The sequence below is a fragment of the Rhodamnia argentea genome, chromosome 7 (assembly GCF_020921035.1).
Source record: "Rhodamnia argentea isolate NSW1041297 chromosome 7, ASM2092103v1, whole genome shotgun sequence".
Classification (NCBI taxonomy): Eukaryota; Viridiplantae; Streptophyta; class Magnoliopsida; order Myrtales; family Myrtaceae; genus Rhodamnia; species Rhodamnia argentea.
In genome coordinates this window covers 20,852,002-20,879,461 of record NC_063156.1, presented here as the reverse complement: position 1 = coordinate 20,879,461, position 27,460 = coordinate 20,852,002, and the positions used below count along the sequence as shown (strand labels likewise).

Here is a 27,460-nt window from a genome sequence, read left to right as displayed (position 1 = left end):
GTCCAAAAATTTAGGAAATTCGTGGATTAGGGTTTAGCTTATAGACTTTGGAAATCAGGGTTTATTTAGGGATATTTGGATATTGAGTTTGAACAATTTCAGACAAAATGCCCCTGTCCATCGCATGAATAACGGCGTGACATGCACATAGTCGTCTGGCGGAAATTTGTGCCGCCAATGCAATGGGGGTCAATTGAGACACTCACCAACTTCAGGGGCTACTTGGAAGCACCATTCTAAGGGTACTTTGAATCTCACTTCACTTTCGGGCTCTTTGAAATTTTCCCAGTGTAGTACATGGTTAAGAATCTGTCCTACATGTGCTAGTCACTTCAAACAAACTATCTTTCTGTCACTTACTCACTTTACGCAGCTATTCTCATTCAAATTTAATTCTCTTCAACCGCGATTAATTAGGGTCGCTTAAGTTGCAAAACTTTCGACAAAGAGACTAACTTTGAGAAAGCAACCTTCCAATTTTCACTAGAACGATGTGTGGAGAGTTTTGTTTCTTTCGTTTGAGTCATAGCGAATAACAAACCCTTGATCCTCTATTTTCACGTGATCTTGATTGACAGATTGAGAAAGAAAATGACCCTTTTTTTTTTATTTATGCTGATGACAGGGTTGTTTTGGGCTTGGACGGATTGATTTCCTAGGAATGAATTCCCTATTAGTCCATAACCCTGTTAACTCACGGGTTTCGCCCGAGTAGATGGCCCAAAAGGAATTGATAGGACTACACGGGCAGAAGGGATCAACTCGCTACGTGGCGTCACGTGCTCGAGTCATGTCCCTTAACAAGCGAAGCCAGCTGCTTGGGATTACGGTGATGATGTTACGATTCATATTGAATGACGTAATTTTATCACAACGAAACTCCTTTTTTAACCTAAAAAATAACAGTAAACATGGAAAATTACACAATAATAATGATAATATGGAATAACATAAAGTACACTATAAGTTTATAAATAGTAATAACGATGTACATGTAACCCTTTAGTCCATACCCTCTTTAAGGGGTAGCACCGGTGTCCCGTGTTCGGGGGACCCCCGCCCTCCACCGGGCACCTATGTCCCAAGCCAATTCCCATGAGGTCCCTAGTCCAACAGTCAAGAATGTGGGTCTAAGCACCTGGGTTAGAGTCTGTCGGTCGGCAACCCAGTCTAACTCGTTAGAGAGGATCATGCAGTGGCCGAGGTCAAAAGTCGTATTCCAAAAAAATGACCTCGGATTTTTTTTATATAAAAAGAGGAAGTCAATTTCTTGAGGAAAAATTTCAAATAAGAACCCTAAGTATTCTCATTTTCTCAAATAAGGGCTTGAAGTGGTCCTTATTTCAAATAAGAGTCCGAAGTGCCCTCATTGTTTCAAATAAGAGCCTAAAATGGCCGCGACTGTTTCAAATAAGGGCATAAAATGAACCTTATTTCAAATAAAGGTTTGAAGTGCTACTCTCGAGAGGAACGCTCTCCCGAACGAAGATGGTGTCACCATCGTCAAACGGGGGAGGGTGAGCTAGCGGAGGCTGCTTCGTGGCCAGAGGGGACCGCATCGAGGTTGTCATCGGCTTTAGCAAGGGCGAGTCTGGAGCGCTTCGAGGGTGAGTACGGGAGACAAAATTAGGCTTGCGGTTGGAGAACAGAGGAAGGCAGGGCGTGTTGAAAACGATGGAAGAGGCAGGACAGAGGAAGTGCAACAACAGCCTTTTGAGGAGAAAGCCCTAGGCAGAGCTTGGCTTAGCAATAGCATATATGGGTCTCTAAGACTCTGTTTTGTGGTAGCGTCTGTTTTTTTTTTTTTTTTGCTAGGGCAACCCTCGCACAATGCAGACGGCCCTCGCTCGATGCCGGCGTTGGCGGGGGGAGGGGGGTGGAAGAGGGAAAAGAAAAAGGAAAAAAAAGAAAATTAAAAGAGGAAAACACAAAATGAAATTAAAGAAAAAATAAATAAAAAATAAAAAGACGAAAAAATCCATCGATTAGGCCATTCTTTGAAATAATGATAGCACTTCAACCCTTAATTAAAATAATATCCACTTCAGATTCTTATTTGAGAAAACAAAAGCACTTCGGATTCTTATTTGAAATTTTTCGACCATTTTATTAACAATCGATTCTCGAGTAGCTTTCTTGACCCCATCTAAGCCACCAATTGCCTGCCGGAGCAAGTGGAGTACCACTCGAAATGAGTAGTTGTCTTTGAAAGTGGACTTCATATACCTAATCCAAGTTGAAAGAAGCCATCACATGATAAAACATTGTCAGTTCTTTTTATTAATTCTGTCCACGTTGTACAGTGCATCCGACTCTGGCCAAAGCAAGAAACAACGTATCCCACGTTCCCTGTCTCTAATTCAATATTTCTGTTTGTGTGCGATGGATAAAGTTCAGTTCAGCCAATCCCCAAACATTTCGTAGTACTTTATCTAAATAGCACTGTTGAAATTTTGAAATTATGCGGAAGCATGATATTGACATGGATTAAAGTTTGAAGTTAATGATCTGCAAGTGTAAACGCATGTAGTATGTATTTGGTAGAGGACAGACAAAGTGTAGGATACTTTGAGCAATGTTTATGGGACAAGGATAATTTCATTGGTTGATGAAAATAGTATTACAATAGTTGAAGGAGGTGTTGGTGGAAGAGCTACATGTATACGTGGCCAGTTCCGGTTCCTAAAAAGGTGGAACCACCGGTTACTGGGCTGGTTCAAATTCCGGTTCGGAATCATCAGTTCCTAGGCTCAACGGCTCTTTTTTCCCGAGCTTCCTCTTTTCTTTTTTTTTCAAAACCGGGCCGGTTCCAACAATTATGGAACCGGAACCGGTTCCGATTTCGAATCGGAACCGCGGGCCCGGTCAACGGGTCGATTTCGAGCCCCAGTTCATTTTGGTCATGTCTAGCTACATGAACATAGAGTTTTTTTTTTTTTAGTGCTCCTTACCACCATTAAGTACTTAAAGTTGAACATCACTTTGCTTGCTGCTCACGTCCATCTAGAGCAGCCTAGATTGGACTAGGGGTTTCTTTTTCAAAAATGGATCATCAATTTCCAACGAGCACAATAAGTCTTCCAACCCCAGCTCCAGAAATAAATAGCATTGACTTTGACCAAACCACATGGATGTTGACGGGCTGTCTTAGGCGCCAAGGAAACTTCACCGTAATTGAACTCCATGAGAAGAAGCCAACGACAGAACGACAAAACGAGAAAATGTTAGGTACCGTCGGGGAACCACATCAGCAAATACCCACTCCATCCATCGTGCGACGCGTGTCCCATGGCCCCACTTTTCAGAAAAAGAAACTTTCCTCTCTCTTCCCCGTCTCTCCTCCACGTGACTTCTCCGACCTCCTACCTCCTCTTTCTTCCGCCTGATCCCTTTTCCCTTCTCCGACCTCGAGCCCGAGCCATCGCCATTACCGGCTGCGGCGGAAAGCATGATTCGGAGTCTCCGGCAACGGGCTCGCCGCCGATTGATCCCTATCCCTTCGTGCGCCTCACGAAGATGCCCAAAGCCGAGCTGGAGCAGCCATGGCTGCAATGGCCGCGAGTCGAGCTCGAGCGGCCATGGCTGCGATGGCCGCGAGTCGAGCTGGAGCAGCCATGGCCGAGACAGCTTTGCCGGTGGCCGACGAACCCAAAGCTAAAGCTCGAGCGCGAGAGGCCATGGCACCTGCAAACTTGAGAGTACTCGTCCCTCCCCTTATCGTCGCCCTCAACTTCATCAAGGACTCGAGCAGTCCTCCCTCACCGGCATCGCTAACCGAGCCGATCTGATCTGCCCGAACGACGCCGACGACGGCGATGCATGAGCCTTCAGCTGCTCATCCCGAGCAGTGCGCCAGTCGTCGGAGTCAGGCGGAGGAGAGATGGGGTAAGACAGAAAGAGAAAAAAGGAATTTTTGGCAAGTGGGGCCTAATCGCCACGTGTCGCGCAATGAGTGATGAGCTGGATCACGTCGGACTTACCAGGTCACTTCCCAGGTCTGTATACAAGAGAAAATATTGGGTGCTCCTGGAGTGCCACGTCATCTCTAAAACACCCCATTTAATGATCGACACGTGTCCAGCGAAGCCCACATTTCAGATTTTTTAAAATCTGTTTTTCTCTCACATTTTTCTTTCCGTAAACACCCCCACAGCCACCCCCCTCTCTCCAAGTTTCTGCAAAACGTAGGACGGCATTTCTGGGCGGTGAAATCATAGGCGCCGCCGTCGACCGGAGAGGGGGGCAACCACCGCCTACGGCGGGCCACCCAGGACACCCTCCGGGAGCAAAGCCTCCTTCACACTAATCAGTCCCCTCACCTTCATCTTCACATCTTCAACCAACAGCCGGCCGCAAGGGAGCCGCGGGCTGAGCCGCCGAAATCGCGGGCGGCGAGGACACGGCGGCGGCGAGGCCGAGGTGGAGGCGGCGGCGGGGGTCAAGATGTGGTTGAGGGCGAGCTTCGCGTTCGAGATCGCCGCTCATCGCGGCTGAAGCGACCTTGCACCCGTCTGCGGCGGGCGACGAGAGAGCCGCGAGCTGAGCGGCCGAGATCGCGGGCGGCGAGGACGCGGGGCGGAGAGGCCGAGGCGGGGGTCCTCGCGCCCGTTTGCAGCTCACGGCCCACTTTCTCTCTCCAAGTTTTTGCAAAATCTCTTCTCGCCGCCCCTGATCTCTCTCTTCTAATCTCTGTTCAAGTACTCGGCCTTGCCTCCCGCCATCTCAGTGGCTCAGCCCGCTGCTCCCTTGCCACCGGCTCCCTCGCCGCCCACTCCCTTGCCGCTGGCCACAGATTCGGGCACGAAAATAAAAAAAAGAAGATGAAGGTGAGGGATCCTGTCACTTGAAGAGGGAGAGAGTGGGCCGTCGCCATCGTTGGAAATGCTTCTGGTTTTGCTTATGCTTCGCATTCATTTTCCTCGTAATCTTCATCATCTTCTTCTTTTTGCAGATTCTTGGAGAGAGAGAGAGAGAGAGAGAGTGTGGACCGTGGGGGTGTTTACGGAAAGAAAAATGTGAGAGAAAAACAGATTTTAAAAAAATCGGAAATGTGAGCCCCGCTGAACACGTGTCGTTCATTGAATGAGGTGTCTTAGAGATGACGTGGCACTCTAGGAGCACCTAATATTTTCTCCTGTATACAATATTACATTGCGTACGGACCAGGTAAAGCTGACGTGGTCCAAAAAATCATTTATTTTGCGACAAGTGTCCAACGTGGGGGTCCACCTCTTCTCTCTCTGGTCAGCTCTCTCCTCTGCTCTCTCTCTCGTCATCTCTCTCCTCCCGCCGAAGCCGAAGCTCTGAGGAAGAAGAAGAAAGACTCGAGCTCCGTGGCGGCCGCAGACCGTCTTCTCCGTTCCCCGACCGCGAAACTCTAGCCTAAGGCTCGGGGCCGCCATGGCCACGGGCCGCAGGCTCCACAGCCGTGGCGGCCGCGAGCCGTGGGCTCAAGCTCCGCGCCCAGGACAGAGAAGTCGTCGGCGGCCATGGAGGCCGCGAGTCGTGGCACGAGCTCTGCGGCCGGGGATGGAGAAAACATCGGCCATGGATGAGCGTCTCGCCGTCGACTTAGAATAGGGCCTTGTCGTGGGGGCAGGGGATGATGTTGCTTCTTTGCTCTGCCGATGCGACGGAGCTTCGGTGGGAGGAGAGAGAGAGAGCAGAGGGGAGAGAGCTGAACAGAAAAAAGAGGTGGGCCCCATCGGACAAATCGGCGTCACAGACGTCTTCCCCGTCTCTGGCCGCAAAGCTCGCAGCCGCCATGGCTGTGGAGCTCGACGTCCGTGGCCATGGCTGCCGCGTGCCGTGGGCTCAAGCTCTCGAGCTCCTTGGCCATGGCGGCTGCGAGCCTTAGGCTGGAGTTTCCCAGCCGGGAAATAGAGACGACGGCCTGCGGCCGCCATGGCCGTGGAGCTTTAGTCCTTCTTCTTCCTCAGAGCTTCGCCGGGAGGAGAGAGAGCAGAGAGAGAAGAGGTGGACCCACGTTGGATACGTGTCGCAAAATAAATGGTTCTTTAAACCAGGTCAGCTTTACTTGATCTGTACGCAATATTTTCTCGCGAAAGAACAAGTGACACATGTCCAATCTAAATTGACTGAAGCCACGTATGATTAAACTTTGTCAGTTTTTGGTAATTCTGTCCACGTTGAACAGTGTGCCCGACGATACCTATCTCTAAATTCAAGATTTCTCTGCGTGCGGGGTACAACATTTCGCAGTATTGACTTTGTCTAAATGGCTTAAAATAGTAGGTCTTCAGCCACCAATGCCAGATTTATGTAGCATCGACTTTAAGTCTTTTGACTAAATAACATGGATGTCGATGGACTGTCTTAGGCGCCAAGGGAACATCACCAAAATCGAATTCTATAAGAAGCCAACGAAAGAACAAGTGACTCTCACAAGTTCTTACTCAGCTAACACCCAAGAAGAGTGTTTCTCAGTGTGTGGCGGAGCGCGCGACCGTGTTCGGATAGATGGGTGAAGAATTGAAGCTGTTGGGTGTGTGGGGGAGCCCGTACAGCCGGCGAGTTGAGATAGCTCTGAAGCTCAAGGGGGTCAAGTATGAGTACTCGGAGGAGGACATATTCCACAACAAGAGCGCCTCGCTTCTCAAGTACAATCCCGTGCACAAGAAGGTGCCCGTGCTCGTCCACAACGGCAAACCCATCGTGGAGTCTCAGGTGATTCTCGAGTACATCGACGAGACATGGAAGGACAACCCGATATTGCCCCGAGATCCGTACGAGAGAGCGATGGCCCGTTTCTGGGCTAAGTTCGTGGATGAAAAGGTAATCATCTCATCTTAAAGTTGAGTTTGATACTTCTGTAACATCCTCCTTTTGGTTGTGTTAGCACTTAATTATGCAAAGTTGAATTGAACACCGAAACGTCAACAAATATTGTTTAAACCATTTCACCAATTAAGTCGTTCACGTGTCGAGCAACAAAACCAAAGTCTAAGCTTTTTATCTAATTCATGATCACAAGATCTATTGACCGGGAAAATTTTATTATTTCTACTGTCCACAGTGCGCGCCAGCTCTCTGGAAATCTTTAATGGGCGCAGGGCCTGAAAGGGAGAAGGCACATGAGGAAGCACATGAGCTGTTGAACACTCTCGAAGGCGAGCTCAAGGGCAAGAAGTTCTTCGGAGGCGAGAGTGTCGGGTTTGTCGACATCATGGCCAACTTTGTCGGGTACTGGGTCGGAGTCCTCGAAGAGGCAGTCGGGGTCGATGTCCTAACCGAGGACAAGTTCCCCGTGCTGTGCAAGTGGGCGGAAGAGTTTCGAAACTGCCCGGTCATCAAGGAGAATCTGCCTCCAAGGGACAGGATGGTGGCCTACTTCAGGGATCAACGCGAGACGATAACTACCTTTTATAAGAACAAAGCGTGAGTTTTGGGTCGTCCTTCGGTCGTGGTTTGCTTGGGGTCTCTGTGTCCGTGTTCTGGCTTTTTGGTGGTAATAAAGCTGATTTGAGGGTTATGTTGTAGGAGTCTATGGCATCTCCATACAGATGGTCCGTGATAATGAAACGACCGTGGTATAATTAAGCGTCAATTTGCTGTGATTTGTTATGTTTCACGTGCTATATACCTCCTGTTTTTGGAATAAATGAAAATTCAAAATGCTCTTTTTCTTCTTGTGCATAATTGATCAACAAGCCTGATAAACTCTTACCGTCTTGGACAAATGACTTCGAGTTTGGCCAATGAAATGGTAAGTTCTTACCCACAAGGAGTTGGTAGCACTCGCCGGACAAAGAGGACGGAACTCACAACATGAAGTCGCATGCCCGAGCCCATCCTTTGATCAGAATTAAGATGATGACATTTAATTTAGTTATACGAACTAAAGATTGAAAAACACGATGCATGAATTTTTAATTTGATTTGAATTAATTGCCACGTGGGATCCTTTTTTAAAAAAAGTTTTTGGAGAGATTCGTCTTGTGTCTAGGGTTGATCGGTTTCCAATCCGATCCGATCCTACCTCAGCACCAGGAACCAAACCAAAGGGATTGGTTCCTAGTTTCTGGAACCGGAGACCGGACTCAAGGTTCTTCGAACTACACCTACTGGTCCAATCCGATTTCCGAGCGGTTCAATGGAACCAAATCATACATGTTTGAAACACATATTCACATTTTAAACGTGTAGAGGTACACCTAATAATTTAAGAGTTTAAATGATTTTTTCAAAGATTTTGAAGATATAAAATTGAAATTGTTAGCATTCAAAATAACCCGTTTGCCAAAACACGTGTTGTGCATGTGAGAAATTGATACACGTGCAAAACACGTGAGAAGTCAACACATGTGCAAAACATGTGAGAAGTCAGTACTCATGTAAAATACGCGAAGAATCGACACGCGTGATAAACACGTGAGGAGAAGATGTTTTGACAAGGGATGAAGAAGGCATGCATAGAGCATGTGAAGAGGCTAATAAGTGTCCATTGATAGGAACGTCAAGCCAGCTACTAACGTGGATACCAACGAGGAGTAATCCCGTCAAAAGTTCAAAATCTTTTCGAGGAGCGCCAAAGAATGTTAAAGTTTCCCCATGAATTCCTTGGCAAGAAAGCAGCTTTAGGGAAGTAAAGTTGGAATAAGTCACTAAGAATACGGTGAAAAGGTCGTGAAATGTGGAGGATGTGAACATATCTCACATGCTCGAAAGAAGGTCAATAGTACTTATCAATAGTTAATGGGATTTTTTCACTTAAAAACCTCAAGAAGTGAAGAACGTGGGCACAACTGGCCTCGGTAAAAGGGTTAAACTAAGGAGCTAATGCCATCAGTTATTTAAATTTAAAAGACTACTTGAAGATCTAGTCAAGAGGTTTTGAAGAAGACAAAGGAAGTGGCAGCTTTTGGCGCACTAAAACCACAACCGCTGAAGAGCAGTTATTTCTCCAACTAGTATAAATACCATCCGGCAACCACAAAGGAAGCCCCTTAAACAAATCAATAAATTTATCTTATCTTTATTTATTAGATTGTATTTTACTTTCTTTAGCTGTAGCTTTCATATTCTCGTCGTTGAGTCAAACTCTAGCGTTTATCTTTATCCTTGATATTACACCAACAAATCAAACTCCGGTGTACTATCGAAGGGTGTTCAAGGCTTTGTCATCGAGTCAAACTCTGACATTGTTTTGGGTGCGTTGGTTTGTTATCCCTTGGAGGTAATTGTGCTTGTCAAGCCATACCATCGAGTCAAACTCTGGTTTGGTCTACGTTTGTGTAATTCCATCAAAATCTTTGCAAATTTCATGCATTGATTTTTTGACTATCTGGAACACTCATGTCCAAGATCATCACATAATCCTTTATCACATTTAAAAGCCGAAGAATGAATTTCGGTGAAAGATATTTTGTTGCAGAGAAATTTCGGCAAAACATCTTTTTGGCCGCCCAGTGGGATTGTATGGTTGATCTTAGGAGTATGTCACAAGTATCAGAAATCAATTCAATCCAGACAACCTTGGTCATGATACTTCTCCACTACCCCCCGGTGATCGAGTTGGTGTACCAAAGCTATCAAATCTTCATCCAGCTGCAGACCAAGTGCAAGTTATTAAAACTCATATCCCGAGGCAACTTACAAATGATCAAAGGGTATAAATGGAGATAAATCCGGCTATTGATACAGAGGATATTCGAAGGAAGTCAGAACGAGTTGGCTAATTATGTGACTAGACAGGTGACAAAAACAATCAAACCCTTGATAATTAACATGATTATGAAGAGCGATCAAAGGTGAGAGTCATCAAGTAACCCTAGCCCAACATATGGTCAGCACACCAACGTGCCAATGACCTCCAGGTATGTACCTTGGTTAGCTAATGTTGTAGCCACTTTTGGGAATCCTGTTTAGATGGTACCTCTAGTACCTCCAGTCCCTCCAGTAAGAATTCTCCAATGAAGCGAAACCATTGCCGCCACACTCATAGAGAGAGCAACACCAATTGTTGGAGTCCCAATTGGTCTGAATGGCAATGGGGAAAACAATCAAGCAGGCCAAACGTCTATCAAAATGTAATAGTGCTAATTGCCGAGCCCATTCCACAAAACATCAAACAACCCATTTCACAACTTATTCCACAAAACCTTCCACAACCCATTCCACAACCTATTCAGCGAACCATTCAACAACCTATCCCACAGAATGCTCCTCAGAACATGTTTCAATAAGTTCATCAACCATATCCACAGAACTTACAATAGAATTTCATGCAGCAACCACAACCCCCGAGACTGTATGTGCAACCACAATACTTTAACAAAGTTATGGAGTCCAACCTATGCCTGTTGACACCTAAATTTTGATTTTTAGAAAATCATTAATTTCAAGTGTTAAAACGAGGATTAGTTACAATTCTCACCAAAAATAATTTTCTCATGCATTGCATATTTATTTTTTGTCAATCATGCATATTGTTGCATTCAGGCTAGATTGGAGCAACTGAGCTTCAATTTGACAAGCGATCGGACTAAATCTAGTCTGTGATTTTCAACCAAGGCAAAAGGGGTGGTGCCAAATTTATTTAAGCAAATTAAACTTAATTTAAAGCCAATTTTATTCTGTTCGAACTTAATTTGAATAAGGCTTACAATTAAGTGTCCATTATTTAGAAAAGGCCTTAATTGAGCTCGAGAATTCAAGACAAGCCCATAAAACAGATTGAAAAATTCGGTCAGGCCTTGTCATAGGGTGTGCCGAATTCAATGGGTGGTTTTAACCTTGATTCGAATTCAATTCAGCCCGTTTTGATCATATAGCTATACGAGGTCCTTAGCTAATTATTGTCTTATTCAGTTTAGGCTCGGGATTGCGTCATGAGCCTATGAGATAGGCCTTTTTTGGCCACCATCACATTCCCTCCTGCAAGGACGAAAATTGGAGTGTCCTAGGGGAACTAGGACTCTTCCGAGATAAAATTTGATGGTCATTCCAAGAAATCAAAACTCTATCCTTAGGTAGCTGAAAATAACAGAGAGTTTTGTTAGATCGGGGCTTCTTTGGGTTCAGAAAATTTGATCCAACGGTTGACACTGAATCCTACTCAAGTTAGGATAGCCAATCCAATGGTCGTCAACGACTCCTACTACTATTGGGACTCAATGGACCAAGCTCTATATATATAGATGGCTTCGCTCACGTTATTTTGATTCAGCAACTTTAAGATTTTCGGCACTTTGGAGAGAGAGAGAAGGAGTCACGGCGGAGAGACTCCTCACCCGCTAGTCCTGCGCCAATCTACCGTGCGTCACCGTTCTTGCTGCATACGACTCGTGCCAACCACCACGATGATCCTTACACTTCGATCTACTTGCTAGCCGCTGACGGCACGACGATCCAACGCCTAGAGCAACCCGCCCAAGTCCGAGAAGTTGCCGCCGTTCGCCTAGACCGCTGACGCCGAGCTGCTGTCCCGCCCAGAAATCGCTACTGATCAGCCCCCATCTGAGGTGTTCTGGCCTTTGTCTCATTATTACGTCAAAGTGTAATCCCTCCTCTACGTGTGTTAGTTCATTCGGGGTTGATTTGGCCACAAATCAAGCTCCAAAAGGAGCAAGTTCAGGCGGAAAACTCCAAGCTGCGTGCGCTGGGAATTGGACCTGGAAAAGGTAACATTTTGTCAACTTTGATCATCAATCTATGCTTGTTTGATGGTAACATGCATATATATATATATATATATATATATATATATATATATATTCATGTATATTGATAAATATATGTTGATTTGTGATCAAAATTGAGAAATTGCATCTTTTCTATCAACGTATGTTTGAACCGAAAATTGACGTTCTTGCTAAGATCTGATTTTTTCAAAGAAACAATTGAATTGGTTCATGAACTCGTTGAATTCCATGTTGTTTTTGAGAATTGATAAGATAAACCTGGCACCATGTCTCTTCTCAAATTAACAAACTATTCAACGATTTTAAGAACAAATTGGACGAAAAAATCAGATCAGAAATTTTTTTTTTTTTTTTTGCGAACAAAGTTGATTTTCGACACAATCTCATTGTCTTGGCCAAACTATGCATTGGTGGATGAGCATTGATTTTTTTATCTTGATTGGTTGAGTCGCTCTATCTTGCGGTTGTTTCATGTTATCTCTTATAATTTGGATAGCGCTCATAGTTACATTCGTTATGGATAAGCTTTTTGGTCTTGATCGTTATTTTTAACATGTGAATTGGTTGGAGTGTTTATCTGATATTTATTTTATCATATCTCTTGAGATTTTAGCTGAAGTTATTTGACTTGAGATAAGGTTTGAATTCATTGGATGATATCCGATTTTTGAGAATTATCTGAAAATTATTTATCCCATCTTAAAGATAATTTTCTTAAATTAAAATTTGAATTTTGGATGAGGAAAGGTGGATCCTCAATTTCACAATTTCGGCCACCCCTTGCATTTTTTCAAAATTTTCAAATTTAATTGTCATTTTTATTTTATTTTTGTCATGCTTGATTGTTATAAAGTTTGCACAAGTTTAAATAAACATGTCCATAATATATGCTCCCCTAAGTGTATTGTCTCGTCAGAAAAATAAATCATATGCCTTAGCCATGATCTCATGGAATGGGACGGTGATTTAGTATAGAATTTCGCGTTCCGCCCTTTGGCAAAAGGGATGATGTTATTCTATACATCTATCCGCATACCGGCTCGAATCTTCGAAGATGTAGCAGATAAAATTCTTCTCTAGCTCGGATCTTTGGGAATGAGTGAATTTTTTGAAAATTTTGAATTAAAGGTATATTATGGACATTTTTATTATTATTTTTGTTCAAATTTTTTTATTGCTTTTGAGTGCTTTAATTAATCCAAAAAATACAAAAAAAAAAAAATCATCTTTTGGGTGCATAATATATGGTCCCCATGTCACATTTTTCCTAAATCAAAATCATTCAACTTATATCGATCAATTGGAAAGGCTTTTTCATGAAATTGGTACCGAAATGACGTTAATTTTTCCGATTAGTGTAACTAAGTCCTTGGACTCATTTTCTTTGGTTCGTAGGAATAAAATAGTCCTCCCGCTATTTTATATGGATTTCTAATTCACCTATCGTAAATGATTAGTGACGGCTCCAAACGAAGAATTTTTCATGAATTGAAACTAAGTTACGATTTGGTATGACTTGGAAGAGTTCGAATTGAGTTAATTAATTTAATTAACCTGATAATCCGATAGCCTAATTTTAGGTCACGATAATGCTAAAGCTCGTCGTTCAATCTCTTGATCAAAATCAAGCCATATACACTCGGGTACCAAGGTAGTATGGGGTGGAAGTAAATGAAATCATGGAGTATCGTAAACCATATCCATCATGGATGGATGAGATTGCTTATCCAAGAGGATTTAAGATCCTCGAGGTTACTCTATTCAGAAGAGAATATGACTAACCGACATAGGAGCACATGAACAGGTTTGTTTCCACAGTTCTTAGAATGTGTGGATGGTATGATAATCTTAATTAAAGAAAATGAATGGATAATGTGTAGGCAAGCATATGAATGCCATTAAAAGACGATGATCGCCACTATTAGCGAGAAAAGCAAAGGTGTAGTGGCTTGAGGTATCGACATATTTTTATTGACCGGTTCTCATGACAACGGATAAAAGTTGCATCATTCGCTAAAAGTACTACTTGAGGCGATGGCACGGACGTCGTTCAACTAATGATGATATGAAGTGAAAATGCCATCGTACACGTGCAATGATGACGTTGCTTGGTACCTTAAGTCCCGATGAGAGGCTTTGGAAAAGAAAGAATGTCTATTGCATTTATTGAGTTTACGCTTGGCATTATAATAAATGTCGTACAAGGCTATTAAGAGAAATGAAAGGTTCGAAAAATAAAAACTCGAAAGGGGAAAAGAAAAGTATGTTGCATTCATTAAATTTATGATTGACGTTATGACTAATGTTGTGCTCGATGAATTTTGAATAATGAATCACGGGATAATTTTGTGATTCACAACATCATATGTTATAACTTCTACTCTATCTTGAGACTAGTGCTTTTTCCTCTTGGGTTGTGTGCTCATCCCTTCATTTTTTAGGGAACTAGCATAGCTCAGTCAGTCTTGTGTATCAGCATGGTTACGAGTATGGACATTCAAGAAAGGGACATAGTGTACATCAATTCCAATGTTATGTATATTAAGATTAAATTTATTGTATGGCTCAATGTGGGTAGGATAGAGTGAGTTCCTATGCAGTTTGTAGCCTAGTTTCTGAATGTCGACGGTAATCTAGTTGAGCCTATCCAAGATTTTAATGGACCCTCGGGTTTTCAGGAAGGACAATCGTCTGCTCATGAGTGAGCTACCATGGAGTCATAGCCCGGGTAATTTGATAATAGGTTTGAATATGAGTATGTTAGATGGCGTTAGCCGACCCCTTTCTTTTTCCCCAATCTTTTGATCAGATGTAGTCTTTTTATAGGGAAAACTTTTATAATGTAAATATAGTAGATGCATTAAATAAAAAGGGTTCTTTGGCTCAGGTAAAGGAGTGTTGCCCAAAGTTTTGATTAAGCCTTCTCCGCTAGCCAAATTTATGAAAAAGTTTCATCGTAATAAATACAGGTTTTGTAACTAAATAGATGGGGATTGTCCTGGGACGTCACAAGATGATTACTCATATGAGATCGAGGAAGAGGACAAGGATCTAATTGATATTAAATGAGATTGGAACTATTTTGAAGAGTTTAAGCCCCTCACCATAGAGAACACTATCACAATCAATCTAGGGGATTATGAGAAAGTAAAAAAAGTAAAAATCGGAGAGTGGTTATCTTCTTTGGAAACATTAAGAATGATCGAACTTCTTAAGGAATTTCAAGTTGTCTTTGCATGGTCCTATGCTAATATGCCGGGATTAAATCTAAATATTGTAGAACACCCACTGCTAGTTGACTCTAACATTCCGCCAAAGAAACATAAGCTTTAACGGACAAACCGGAGTTATCTAAGAAAATCGAGGAAGAAGTGATGAAACTCCTCAAAGTGGGATTTATTGAAGTTATCCCCTATCCTGAGTGGATTGTCAACATTGTCCTAGTAATGAAGAAGGATGGGAGAGTAAGAGTCTGTGTGGACTATCGTGACCTAAATAAGGTGAGTCCAAAGGATGACTTCCCTCCATTGCACATAGACATTTTGGTTGATAGTACAACCGATTTTTGAATTATTCTCATTTATGGATGGATTCTCCGGATATAATCAAATCCTTCTAAAAGAAGAGGATAAGGTCAAGACTTTGTTTATCACACTATGGGGCACCTTTTGCTATAAGGTTATGCCTTTCGATTAGAAAAATGTCGGAGCGACCTACCAAAGAGCTATGGTGGCATTATTCCATGATATGATGCATAAAGAAATCAAGGTATGTGTGGACGATATGATTACGAAGTCTAGATCAGGAGAAGACCATACCTTGTGCTAAGGAAATTATTTGAACGATTACGGAAGTATAAGCTAAAATTAAATCCAGCAAAGTGCATATTTGGAGCCAGGTTTGGAAAATTGCTGGAGTTCATGGTAAGCAATCACAGCATTGAGATTGATCCCTCCTAAATCAAAGCCATATGAGGAATTGAAACTCCGACAACTGTTAAAGAAGTAAGGAGTTTATTGTGAAGGCTAAATTACATCGCCATATTCATATCCTAGTTATCAAAAATAGCAGAACCATTTTTTAAAATTGAAGAAAGGGATGAAGGTCAAATGGGATTTTGAATGCCAACAAGCTTTCAATACGATCAGAGAATACCTTTTGTGACCACTAATCCCAGTACCTCCAATCCCTAATGTTCCCTTGACCTTGTACTTAACAGTCCATGACGATTCGCTAGGAGCCTTGCTTGCCCAAACAAGTCTTGAAGATGGCAAAGAACAGGCGATCTATTACTTAAGCAAGAAGTTCACTACCTTTGAAGCTAATTACCCAACAATTAAAAAGACTTGCGTTGCTCTAGTGTGGGTGCTCCAAAGATTGAGGCAATATACCCTTTATCACCACATCCAGTTGGTCACAGAAAATGACCCAATCAAATACATTTTAGAGAAGCTAACTTTAGTTGAAAAATTGGTTAAACGGCAAATCCTCCTATTATAATTTGACATCAGGAGTTCATCTCAAAACTCCATCAAGGGAAGAGCCATCGCTGATATGTTAGCATAAAATCCTCAAGAACATGAGATCCTCGATGAAGGAAATAGTTGAGACAATGTTTTGACCTTGTCCGAAGAAAAATGGACCATGCATTTTGATGATACTATTAATTTGACTAGATGAGGAACTTAGGCAATCTTAATATCCCCAAACAATCAACATTACTCGGTCGCTGCAAAGCTGGTGCTCCTTTGCACCAATAACATTTCAGAGTACGAAGCTTGCACCCTTGACTTACAACTGGCCATTTCCATGAGGGTATGAAGATTATAAGTTTATAGAGATTCCATGATTATCATTCTTCAAACACAATGAGAATGGAAAATGAAGGATTCTAAATTCATTCCCTATTACAAGTTTTTGGAGGAGCTGGTTAAACAGTTTGATAAAATATCCTTCGAATAATTATCAAGAACTTAGAATCACTTTGCATATGCCTTAGCCACACTATCATCAATGCTGCAAGTAATGAATGGCCTCGACATAGAACCATTGAGAATTGATATTATTAACCAGCCAGCTTATTGCATGGCAATTGAAGAAGGATTCGATGATGAGCTATGGTATCATAATATCAAAACCTACCTTCCGAAAAGTGAATTCCCCCAAGGTGTTCAAGCAAGGGATAGAAACTACATAGCGAAGATGGCTTCCAAATTCTTCCTTAGCGGTCAAACCCTATATAAGAGGTTCTTTGATTTGGCTTTATTGAGGTGCATAGACACCAAGGAAGCTAATCTACTCATGAAAGATATTCATGAAGGAGAATGCAAACCGCATATAAATGACCATGTCCTTGCTAAGAAAATCATGGGACTCAATTACTATTGGTTGACCATGGAGTCAGACTGCAATTAGCATGTAAGATCTTGTCACCAATGCCGGGTATATGGGGACAAAATCAATGCACCCCCAAATGAACTACATCGGATGTCCGAAGCTTAGCCCTTTTTTATGTGGGGCATTGACATGATCGAACCGATCAACCCAAAAGCTTTGAATGGACACCGTTTTATTCTAGTAGCAATCGACTAATTTACGAAGTGGCTCGAAGCTAATTCATATGCCAATATTGCAACAAAGATTGTGCCAAAGTTTATCAAGCCATCTCTAGATACGGAACTCCCCAAGCGATCATCACCGATAATGGTTCAAACTTGAACAATAAGGTGGTCAATGATCTATTGTATCATTTTAAGATTCGACATCTTAATTCTTCTCCCTACCGCCAGCAAATGAATGGAGCTATAGAGGCGCCGAACAAGAACATTAAAAAGATACTATCAAAAATAGCATAGAACTATCGGGATTGACATGAAAGGTTACCATACGCGTTAATGGCATATCGTACCTCAATCCGAACCTCAACAGGGGCAACGCCCTACTCTTTGGTATACGGCATTGAAGTAGTCTTGCCTGTTGAAATTGAAATCCCATCATTATGCATTGTATCTCAAACTAAACCCTCGGAGGTCAAATGGATCCAGCAGAGGCACGAGTAGTTAAATTTGATTGATGAAAAGTGACTAAGGGTTATCTGTCATAGTCAAAACTATTAGAAGACCGTTGCTAAGTCATTCAATCAAAAAGTTAAATCCAAAAGCTTTGAAATTAGAGATATGGTTGTGAAAAAGACGCTTCCAAACGCTTTGCATCCCGGGGGCAAATTCACTCCAAACTACGAAGGTCCTTATATAGTCAAGAAAGTTCCACTTGGTGGAGCCCTAATTCTTGTAAATAGGGATGGAGAAGAGTTGACAAGTCCTCTAAATACAGACGCGGTCAAAAAGTATTATCCTTGAAGGGAAATTAGAGGCTTGATTGGCATTTCTTTCCCCAAGTGGATTCGAGTCACATTGAAATCATTTTATGCATCTCATACATACATGCATACATGTGCATTTCTTTCTGAAATTTCAGGTTCCAAAGGAGACTCCGGAAGAAGAAGGATGACCTTGAATCAATCCTATACAAGCTCATAAAATCATGTGAAATGTATTCATTCTAATATAAAACTTTTGCATCATATGCTTACGGAAAGTGTTAATTCCGTTTCGTAAATAAACACTCAAGATTGGAAGAAACACATGCAGGAATGAATTGGTATTAACCCAAACTCTTTGAATCTCGATTGTCTTTGCTAACTTCATTTCTTTAATTGCCCTAGGGATTATCACCACGGAAACAGAAACCGAGAGCCCGACATGTAAGTAAAACATTCCGAAAATCAAAATCTTTCTCGGAGCTTAGTAGTTTTCGAATCCAAGATCTCTAGAAAAGCATCTCAATTTCCAAAAATTGCTTCATCTGCATCTATATCTAAAAAGCTTTTGAAGCAGTCCAAGCATATTTGAATATGCTTTTCATGACAAATTCCCCGTGGAGAATGAATTTCGATGAAAATGAAGTAAATTCTTCAAAGGGGGCTGTCTTAAATGGATTTTCAAAAGGATGTTAACTCAAATGAAAAGAGGCAAGTCTTATCTCCAAACACGTCCTATATACACTTGAGAGATGAGTGAAAAAGATTAAGAGAAAACCTTCATCTATGGACGTAGGGATCATTCGCAGTGATTACAAGGATTGAAATGACGAAAGGCATTCGTTTCTTATCCCAAACACATTTCTAATCCTTTGCGAGCCCATCTGAGCCAAAAAGGAGATTTCTGAAAACAACCTTGTCAAGAACCATCCCACACTGGGGCATATATGGAGATTCATTAGTTGACATATCGGAGAAAATGATCGAGAAAGATTTTATTGTGCTGACTTGCATCAATCTTTTTATGATAGTTTCAGATGATATCCCGTGGAAGCTCGAAACATCTTGAAGTGAAGAAGAGTAGTCCATTTCTCTATCCCAAATACTTCATCCTTTGATTAAGCCCATTTGAGCCTTGAATTCTCTTTTCTAATCCCCATTGGTGATTACCTCCCTATACTGGGGCAATGCATATGATTTACCACAAGATTGAATAATACTGATGTGTCTTAAGAAAGTCCTCAAAAGCTCGAGACACAAAAGAGTTATAAGGCAACAAATATTTGTATACAAGGACAAGGAAAAGCAAAGCATCTGGTAAAAGTAATGCCAGAGCCCTATATTGAAAAATCATGAGAATCAAAAACTTGTTTATGAGCATTAGAAAACCCACAAAAGGCAAAGATTGCCGGATCAAAATAAGAGAGAAAAGATCAAGTCTCACGAGTTTAAAAGAATGAGCATATAATGAATTCAAAAGATTGCAAATATATCCCTAGTGGATACAAGAGTGGGTAATTATGCACAGGTAATCACCAACCCTCCATACCCCTCTTCCTAAAAATATGGCCTTTCATTGAGCCTATCCTAAACCAACATTACAACCTTTCCCAAAGACTTTTCTGATCAAGATGTTTAGGGTCAACATGGGAATTCACACACGAAGCTATTGCACAAAAAAGTAAGTAGAATCTTGTCTTATCTCATCTTTGAGATTTTTGATTTGTAAAACCGTAGTAGATGGTATTGATATATTTCACTCTAAAACTCAAAGTGCATATCCATTGCGAAAGCCTTTCACCTAGCCTAAATTATGGTCATTCAAAAGACCTTTTTAGAACAATCAGATTGTATGCACTGCGAATAGTCCCGACGTTCTAGATTTAGGGTTTGTGAGGAAATTTGAGTGTTTCAAAAAAATGTGTTCCCCAGCAAGTGGAACTGAAAAACCTCTTTGAAAATGGTGAGAAGTCCTCTTTGATGAACGAGTCCGATTGAATCTTTTAAAACTACCTCTTTGAAAATTTTAAGTCATATGATTCAAGGTCTTTCCGATAAGGAATTTTGAACAAACATGTTATGTTGCAATGTGTTAGGACATCTTCCTTCACGACAAATTTAACAACGTTCTCATATGATTCCTAGTCTACCTAAGTCATAGGATCATATTCCTTTGTTTTAAAATCTTGAAGTTACCTAAAAAATTCCTTGGTGATTCTTTTTTGATTAGGATGATCCAATCTCCTTTAGTCACAAACTCTTCTATCCGGCTGCCAAAAAAAAAGGACTTCTAAGGAAAGGATCGCCCTTTGGGATAGGGTTCACCATGAAATTCTCTAATGTTGCTTCGCGGCCCGACAGAAGAGTTTGCGACTAAAAGAGATTGGATCATCCTAATCAAAAAGGAATCACCAAGGAATTTTCAAGGTAACTTCAAGATTTTAAAAGTCCTTATTCAAAAGGCATTTTTTTCGATAAATCCTTTTATTATGATAAGTCAATTCTATGGTTGTCTCTATCCTTAAGAGTCAATTCTATGGCTATCTCTGTCCTTAAGAGTCAACTGAATGGATGTCTTTGTCCTTAAGAATCAATTTTAATGGCCTTCTCTGTCCTTAAAAGTCAATTTTCCTCATGGTTTAACCCACCATACAGGTTCATTTTAATCTTTAAAATCCTTTCATTAGGACCGTTCTATTGTTTAGCCCACCATACGAGATATTTTGAGTAAAAAATCCTTTCCTACACGGTATCCTTTTGAAAAATCTTTTTAGGGCAAGTCATCCTATGGTTCGACCTACAAATTTCAACTCACCCAAGGTATTCTTAAAATGGATACTTAGGTATTCATCCAATGCATACAAATCAGCAATAATCAGGTGATCAACAGGTAAGCTTCAAGTAAATTTCTCTCTTTCCGTCTCTCTCATATCAAGAAACAGAATGTGATTTGGTCTGGACATAAGCTTACACGGAAGGTATTTGAGTCAATATTTTTATTTTAACTCCATTTTAATTTGAGAAATGACCACATTCAACTGGTTTGACCTATTTTTGTTGATTTTGGTTTCTGAACCTCCTCGAAATGACCTTTTTGCCCCTGTGGACAATTTATCCCAAATTTTTCCAAATCAACCCCGAACTTTAATAGTGCATTCTCTAAGCTTTTAGGGATTCACTATGCATGCCATGTCATGGTTTGGTACAATTTATCTACATGTATTTTTTCTTGATTTGTGCACTTATTTTTAATGATTGTGATTGATAGGCTAGTTACTCTCATTTGCATGAACCCTTAAACGTTGGAGCTTTCCTCACCTCAAGACTTTTGTATGAAAATTTTAGTTAGGAAAATCATCCAACTTAGGTACCGAAAAGGCGTAGATGGCAATATTAGCATAACTAAGTCCCCGGACTCTCTACTTTGATTTTCGTAGAACCGAACGGAATCTCCCAACCTCTCGGTAGGATTTCCAATCTACCCTCCAAAAAAGATGGGTGGCAACTCCATAAGCATTTACACTAATCACATGTTATCCGACCACACTAAGGTCGATCTCGATTTTATGAAAAACCCCATCCGTCACAATTTAGTATGGGCCTTAGGAGGGCTCATGCCGAAGTCCATCCATCGAGAGTTGGACAAGAAAAGAAAGATCTGTGCCCTTGTTCATCTTCTAGTTTTTTCCCTTCTCCTTTAGTTTCAGTAGGGAAAGCCCTTTCCTCAACCATTTCTACACCTAGTCTCCAAGCAAGAGAACATGAAGCTTGCCTCTTGAATTGCACTTTTGATTGAGTTCATGAAGGCTTTCTTGAAAAGACCGTCTGATTTTCAATTGTGAGAAAGAGATACTTCTATCTTATCTAAAGAAGACGGCAATCCACAAGCCTTCTACGCCCGATAGCACGCGGGAGAGTCGCAACATACCTAGGTAAGACAGCCTTCGCCAGCGACTGCTAGCTGGTGAGCAAGCCTTGGCCCGGTGGCCGACGAGGGTGGTTGGGCCCTCACCAACAGCAAAAAAAAGAAAATACATAAATAATTTAGAACTTTTTTAAGTTAGACAATTAAAAAAATTGCCAAAATTATCCACGTTAACACCTATGGAAACGAAAATTTTAGGTCACGCGACAAGGACTTGGGCAATTTTACCCATATGCAAGAAGATACCATGCTCATCAACAATAGTAAATACATGCGAAGCCTCAGGTGAATCTCGAGCATATGGATCAGACACAGAAGGACAAGCAAATCTTGCCACAAGATGCGTCCAAGAGAGGAATGGCTCATTTCTAGACTAAGTTCTCGGGTAAGGCCAAGCAGAGTAAGAGCTGGAGGATAATAACGAGCTCCCCTTCTCATTCCAAAGAAATGAAAGAGCTCCTTTGAAAAGAGCTTCATGGCCAACGAGTAGAATAAAGGCCCAGGTTGTTTGGCGAAAAACCTGGCGAAAAATGAAATGTTTCTAAAAAGTATTTTCCAAAAAGTAATTTTTGCTCAGCTGAAACCTAAAAATGAACCGGAGATAGTTTCCGCTGTTCGGTATGGAAGATTGTTCCTATATGGACTCCTTTTAAAAAAATTATTTGTGTTTCTATTTACTTTTTATTTACTTTTTCATTTTAATAAATTTGATTTTTTTATATTTTATTATATCTCTTTTCTTTTCTTTCTTTTTTTTAGCTTTTTCCTTGTCCCTTCTTTTTCGGCCGATCGCAGGTGAGTTCAAGCCTTACCATAGGACAGCAAGGCTTGACCTAGCTCGAGGCTTGCCGGTTTGTGTAAGCTCGTTGGCCGTCGCTGTGGCCAACGCCTGACCAAGAAGAAGGGAATAAGACAAATAAAATATATATAATTAAAATATTCAATTTTTTTAAATAATTAAAAAGGAAAAGGAATGTGAATAAATAGAGGGAGGAAATATGAGGAAAAATATTTTTCTTTTCTTAAAAAAAGGAAATCATTGTCGGATATCCTGTGTTTGGGCACCGCGCTCCCTGCTAGTGGTGTCAATACAGGTCATTGACCCACTTTTTAACTTACTTTTACACACTTGGGTCATATATGGGTTTACTAAATTTAAAAAATGGGTCAAATATGGATCAAAGCTTACCAAGCCTATTCAAATATGGGTTTTAATGGGTTTTAGCTCAACCCATTTTTGACCTATGGGTTATAATTTTCCAAGCCTCTGCCGCCGCCGCCCACTACCGCCCGCCGTCACTTGCGGCCCACTACCGCCGCCACCGCCCCCATTCATGGGCATTGAGGATGTCGAGGAAGCCACGTTCATGGGCATTGAGGATGTTGTGGCTTTCGTCAAATGGCTCGACGATGAGCTCTCTTAATGTTTTTTTATATCCTATACGCTGCCCGTTCGGTGATGTGCTTGAGTAAGACCAAAAAAAACAAAAAACTCCAGCTGGATCCGAAAGCTTTGAGCGTGTTTATTCCGTGGTTTGCAGTTTGGTTTGCATGTAGCGCAGTTCTTGCAAGTCTACTTGTCTATTTTATGCCTCGGCTTGAGCCATAGTCGTCGGGTCGTATCTCGCTTAGAATCTCGTCGAGTTGGACGTTCTTTTTTTTTTTTTTTGTGGTTGTGGGTGGCTGTCCGGCGGTAGCTTCGATGGCTGGCGCCGGTGGCGTTGGTGGCAGTTGGTGATAAAAAAAAAAAATCTGTCGAAGTTTTCCCCCCTTTTGGATGTCTAAGATGAGCTCCTGTGGAAGCTGTCGTGAAGAAGACAACTCCGAGGGGCTTCTATGGGTCATGGATTAGAAGACCAGGCGTAAAAAGAGAAAGAAAAAAAAAATGGAAATGTGACCGTAATTGAATGAATATGTGGAATCGTGTCATGCGGGCTGAGGTTTTAACATCGGCATATGACCTTTTGATTTTGGTGATGTGTTCAGATTGAAGATATATGCTAATGGCTCGTTGAATTCCGAAACTCCACGATTGAGCCCTTCCGATATTGAAGATAAGTATAGAGAGAAACTATAGTAGTCATAGACTCGTGTGTTCTCGAGTGGTTGAAATTGATAGAATCATTATCTCGAGAATGACTTCTCTGTTTGCATAAGATGCTTGAGTAGTTGTGTGGATGGAAAAATCTTTACTTAAGGTACTTCTGTCGGAATCAGGCAGCGGGCCGTGGTGGCCGTGATGGGCAGCGGCCTTGAGGTGGCGGGGGAGGGCGGAGGTGGGCGGTGGTGGGGGTGGGCTTATAGGTTTTATATTAGTATGTTTCGATAATATGGGTCAAAATGGATCGGGTCGGGTATGAGTTAGTTGTAGGTTGGGTCGGGTATGGATCATTAAATATGGGTCAAAATGGATTAGACAGGTAAATATGGATTAGACTATATTCGATCCGACTCAAACCCGACCTGTCCTGCCCATTTAACACCTCTATTCCCCGTCAAGCACCAGGTTCTAGGTTGGATACCCATCGAGGTCCCTGGTCCAAGAGTCGGGAATGTGAGTCTAAGCGCCGGGATTAGAGTCTGTCAGTCGGCCCCAAAATCTATCTCATTACAGATGCTTATAGCGGCAGAGGTCAAGTCGTATCATAAAAAATATCTTCACATAGTTTTTACAAGAAAAAGTCATTTTTTTTATTTTAATCATCAATTTTCCGATTACCATGATAAAAAATCTACTTTCTCATTTTCCATCGTGATCCAAATATAAAAAAATTAGAAAAACGTTTTGCGATTCTAACATTTTGCAACACAAACTGACCTGAAATCGAAAGCCACCATTTAATTAATTGGATAAGGGCAATAGAAGTGTCAAAAGTTTCGTATGACGCTCAGTTTAGTACCAAAAGTTTTTTTGGAATTACTTAAGTGTCACTTTAGAAAAATGATCACCTAAGTGCCAACTCCAATATGTATCACCGAAAATATGACGTGGCCATTTATTATTAATTTTTTTGTGACTTACTGGCATCCCCAGTTAGTATATATAGCCCAAAATGACATCACTACGTGTTTTGCCCCCACCCCCCGCCGCGCCCCCCCCACACACACACAACACACACACACAAATAAAACTTGCAACTATAAATGCTGCATAATTTTGTTTTGTTAGAATTTCTCGTCGGAGACACTTAAATAAGCCAGTGAAAACTTCTGGTACTAAAGTGAGGACCGTAGGAAATTTTTTGTGCTTCTAATGTGTTGGGTTTATTGTTGTAGAATATTATCAAGTCATGATTATATATAAAATTATATTAGGCTTAACTCTAAGCCTATAAGTACTCCTTTTTCATCTCAGAAATAAACCAAGTGCTTTTTTATCGATAACATAATGTTGTTATCCCTTTAATTTTATGGTGTCTTGAGTAGCTTTCTTGACCTCATCTAAGCCACCAACTGCCGGCCGGAGCAAGTGGAGTACCACTCGAAATGAGTAGTTGTCTTTGAAAATGAACTTCATATACCTAATCTAAGTTGAAAGAAGCCATCATATGATAAAACATTCTCAGTTTATTTTATTAATTCTGTCCACGTTGTGCAGCGTATCCGACAATCCCTATCTCTAAATTCAAGATTTCTCTGTGTGCGAGGTACAACATTTCACAGGATTGACTCTGTCTAAATAACTTAAGTAGGTCTTCAACCACCAACTCCAGATTTATGTAGCATCGACTTTAAGTCTTTGACTAAATAACATGGATATCGATGGGCTGTCTTACGCGCCAAGGAAACATCACCAAAATTGAATTCCATAAGAAGCCAACAAAAGAACAAGTGACTCTCATAAGTTCTTACTCAGCGGCCAAGACGAGTGTTTCTCAGTGCGTGGCGGAGGGCGCGACCGTGTTCGGATATATGGGTGAAGAATTGAAGCTGTTGGGTGTGTGGGGAAGCTCGTTCAGCTGGCGAGTCGAGATAGCTCTGAAGCTCAAGGGGGTCGAGTATGAGTACTCCGAGGAGGACATATTCCACAACAAGGGCGCTTCGCTTCTCAAGTACAACCCCGTGCACAAGAAGGTGCCCGTGCTCGTCCACAACGGCAAACCCATCGCAGAGTCTCAGGTGATTCTCGAGTATATCGACGAGACATGGAAGGACAACCCGATATTGCCACGAGATCCCTACGAGAGAGCGATGGCCCGTTTCTGGGCTAAGTTCTTTGATGAAAAGGTAATCATCTCATCGTAAGGTTGAGTTTGATACCTCTGTAACACCCTCCTTTAGATTGTGTTAGCACTTAATTATGCAAAAGTTGAAGTGAACACCAGAAACGTCAACAAATACTGTTTAAAACCATTTCACTAATTAAGTCGTTCACGTGTCGAGGAACACTGAACCAATCATCATCTAATTCATGATCATAAGATCAACTGACCAAGAAAAATTTATTCGTACTACTATAAACAGTGCATGTCAACTCTCTGGAAATCTTGCATGAGGTCAGGGCCCGAAAGGGAGAAGGCATATGAGGAAGCGTGTGACCTCTTGAGCACTCTCGAAGGGGAGCTCAAGGGCAAGAAATTCTTCGGGGGTGACACGGTGGGGTTTGTCGACATCGTGGCCAGCTTTGTCGGGCACTGGGTCGGAACCATCCAAGAGGCGGTCGGGGACAACGTCCTAAACAAGGACAAGTTCCCGGTGCTGTGCAAGTGGGCAGAAGAGTTTCGGAACTGCCCGATCATCAAGGAGAGTCTGCCTCCAAGGGACATGATTGTGGCCTTCTTCAAGGCTCAACGCGAGATGATAACTGCCTTTTATAAGAATAAAGCGTGAGTTTTGGGTCATCCTTGGGTTGTGGTTTGCTTGGGGTCTCGGGATAAGTACATCGTGAGTACCATAACTTGTGTACAGCGCTCACTTGAGTGCCATAATTTTCAAAAAGTGTCATAACTTTCAAAAATCGTTCACTTGAGTGCTACGTCAACTTTTCCAGCGCCCACGTCATCTTTTCCGGCATGCCACGTCAACTTTTCAGTATACCATATCAGCTTTCTAGCGTGCCACGTCAACTTTTCTGGCATGCACGTTAACTTTTCGGCGTCCATGTCGGTGATGTTATTTAAGTGAACGATTTTTGAAAATTATGGCACTTAAGTGAATGCCATATAAAAGTTATGGCACTAATAGTATACTTATCCATGGGGTCTCTATGTTTGTATTTTGGCTTTTTAGTTGTAATAAAGCTGATTCGAGTGGTATGTTGTGGGAGTCTATGGCATCTCCATAGTAATGGTCCGTGATAATGAACAGACCATGGTATAATTAAGCGTCAATTTGCTATGATTTGTAATGCTTCATGTGCTATATTATACACCTCCTCTTTTTGGAATAAATGAAAATTCAAAATGCCTTTTTTCTTGTTGTGCATAATTGATCAACAAGCCTGATAAACTCTTACCGTCTTGGACAAATAACTTCGAGTTTGGACAATGAAATGGTAAGTTCTTACCCACAAGGAATTGGCAGCACTCGCCGGACAAAGAGGACGGAACTCGC

At 41.6% G+C, this 27,460-nt stretch overlaps 2 protein-coding genes across 3 annotated transcripts; both read left to right on the top strand.

The window, feature by feature from the left end:
- Positions 1-6,383: 6,383 nt before the first annotated feature.
- LOC115734652 (probable glutathione S-transferase) lies at positions 6,384-27,247 on the top strand. Of its 2 annotated transcripts, XR_004014692.2 has the most exons (3): positions 6,384-6,795; positions 7,037-7,472; positions 27,138-27,247. XR_004014692.2 is itself a non-coding variant. In XM_030665524.2 (2 exons), exons 1-2 carry the CDS (start codon positions 6,481-6,483, stop codon positions 7,400-7,402), a joined length of 681 nt encoding a protein of 226 aa, XP_030521384.1. In that variant the 5' UTR covers positions 6,385-6,480; the 3' UTR covers positions 7,403-7,542. The 2 variants fall into 2 exon arrangements, 1 of the variants encoding a protein (XP_030521384.1); XM_030665524.2 differs by lacking the exon at positions 27,138-27,247 and having other exon boundaries at positions 6,385-6,795; positions 7,037-7,542.
- On the top strand, positions 25,811-27,247 carry LOC115734653 (glutathione S-transferase U8-like). The gene is made up of 3 exons (XM_048281935.1): positions 25,811-26,134; positions 26,372-26,772; positions 27,108-27,247. Exons 1-2 carry the CDS (start codon positions 25,820-25,822, stop codon positions 26,735-26,737), a joined length of 681 nt encoding a protein of 226 aa, XP_048137892.1. The 5' UTR covers positions 25,811-25,819; the 3' UTR covers positions 26,738-26,772; positions 27,108-27,247.
- Positions 27,248-27,460: the final 213 nt, after the last annotated feature.

Excerpts from the sequence above, each read along its gene's own strand:
- LOC115734652 (XM_030665524.2), top strand. The coding sequence starts at position 6,481 with ATGGGTGAAGAATTGAAGCTGTTGGGTGTGTGGGGGAGCCCGTACAGC. Across the intron at positions 6,796-7,036 it reads CTAAGTTCGTGGATGAAAAG|TGCGCGCCAGCTCTCTGGAA; the intron begins GTAATCATCTCA and ends TACTGTCCACAG.
- LOC115734653 (XM_048281935.1), top strand. The coding sequence starts at position 25,820 with ATGGGTGAAGAATTGAAGCTGTTGGGTGTGTGGGGAAGCTCGTTCAGC. Across the intron at positions 26,135-26,371 it reads CTAAGTTCTTTGATGAAAAG|TGCATGTCAACTCTCTGGAA; the intron begins GTAATCATCTCA and ends TACTATAAACAG.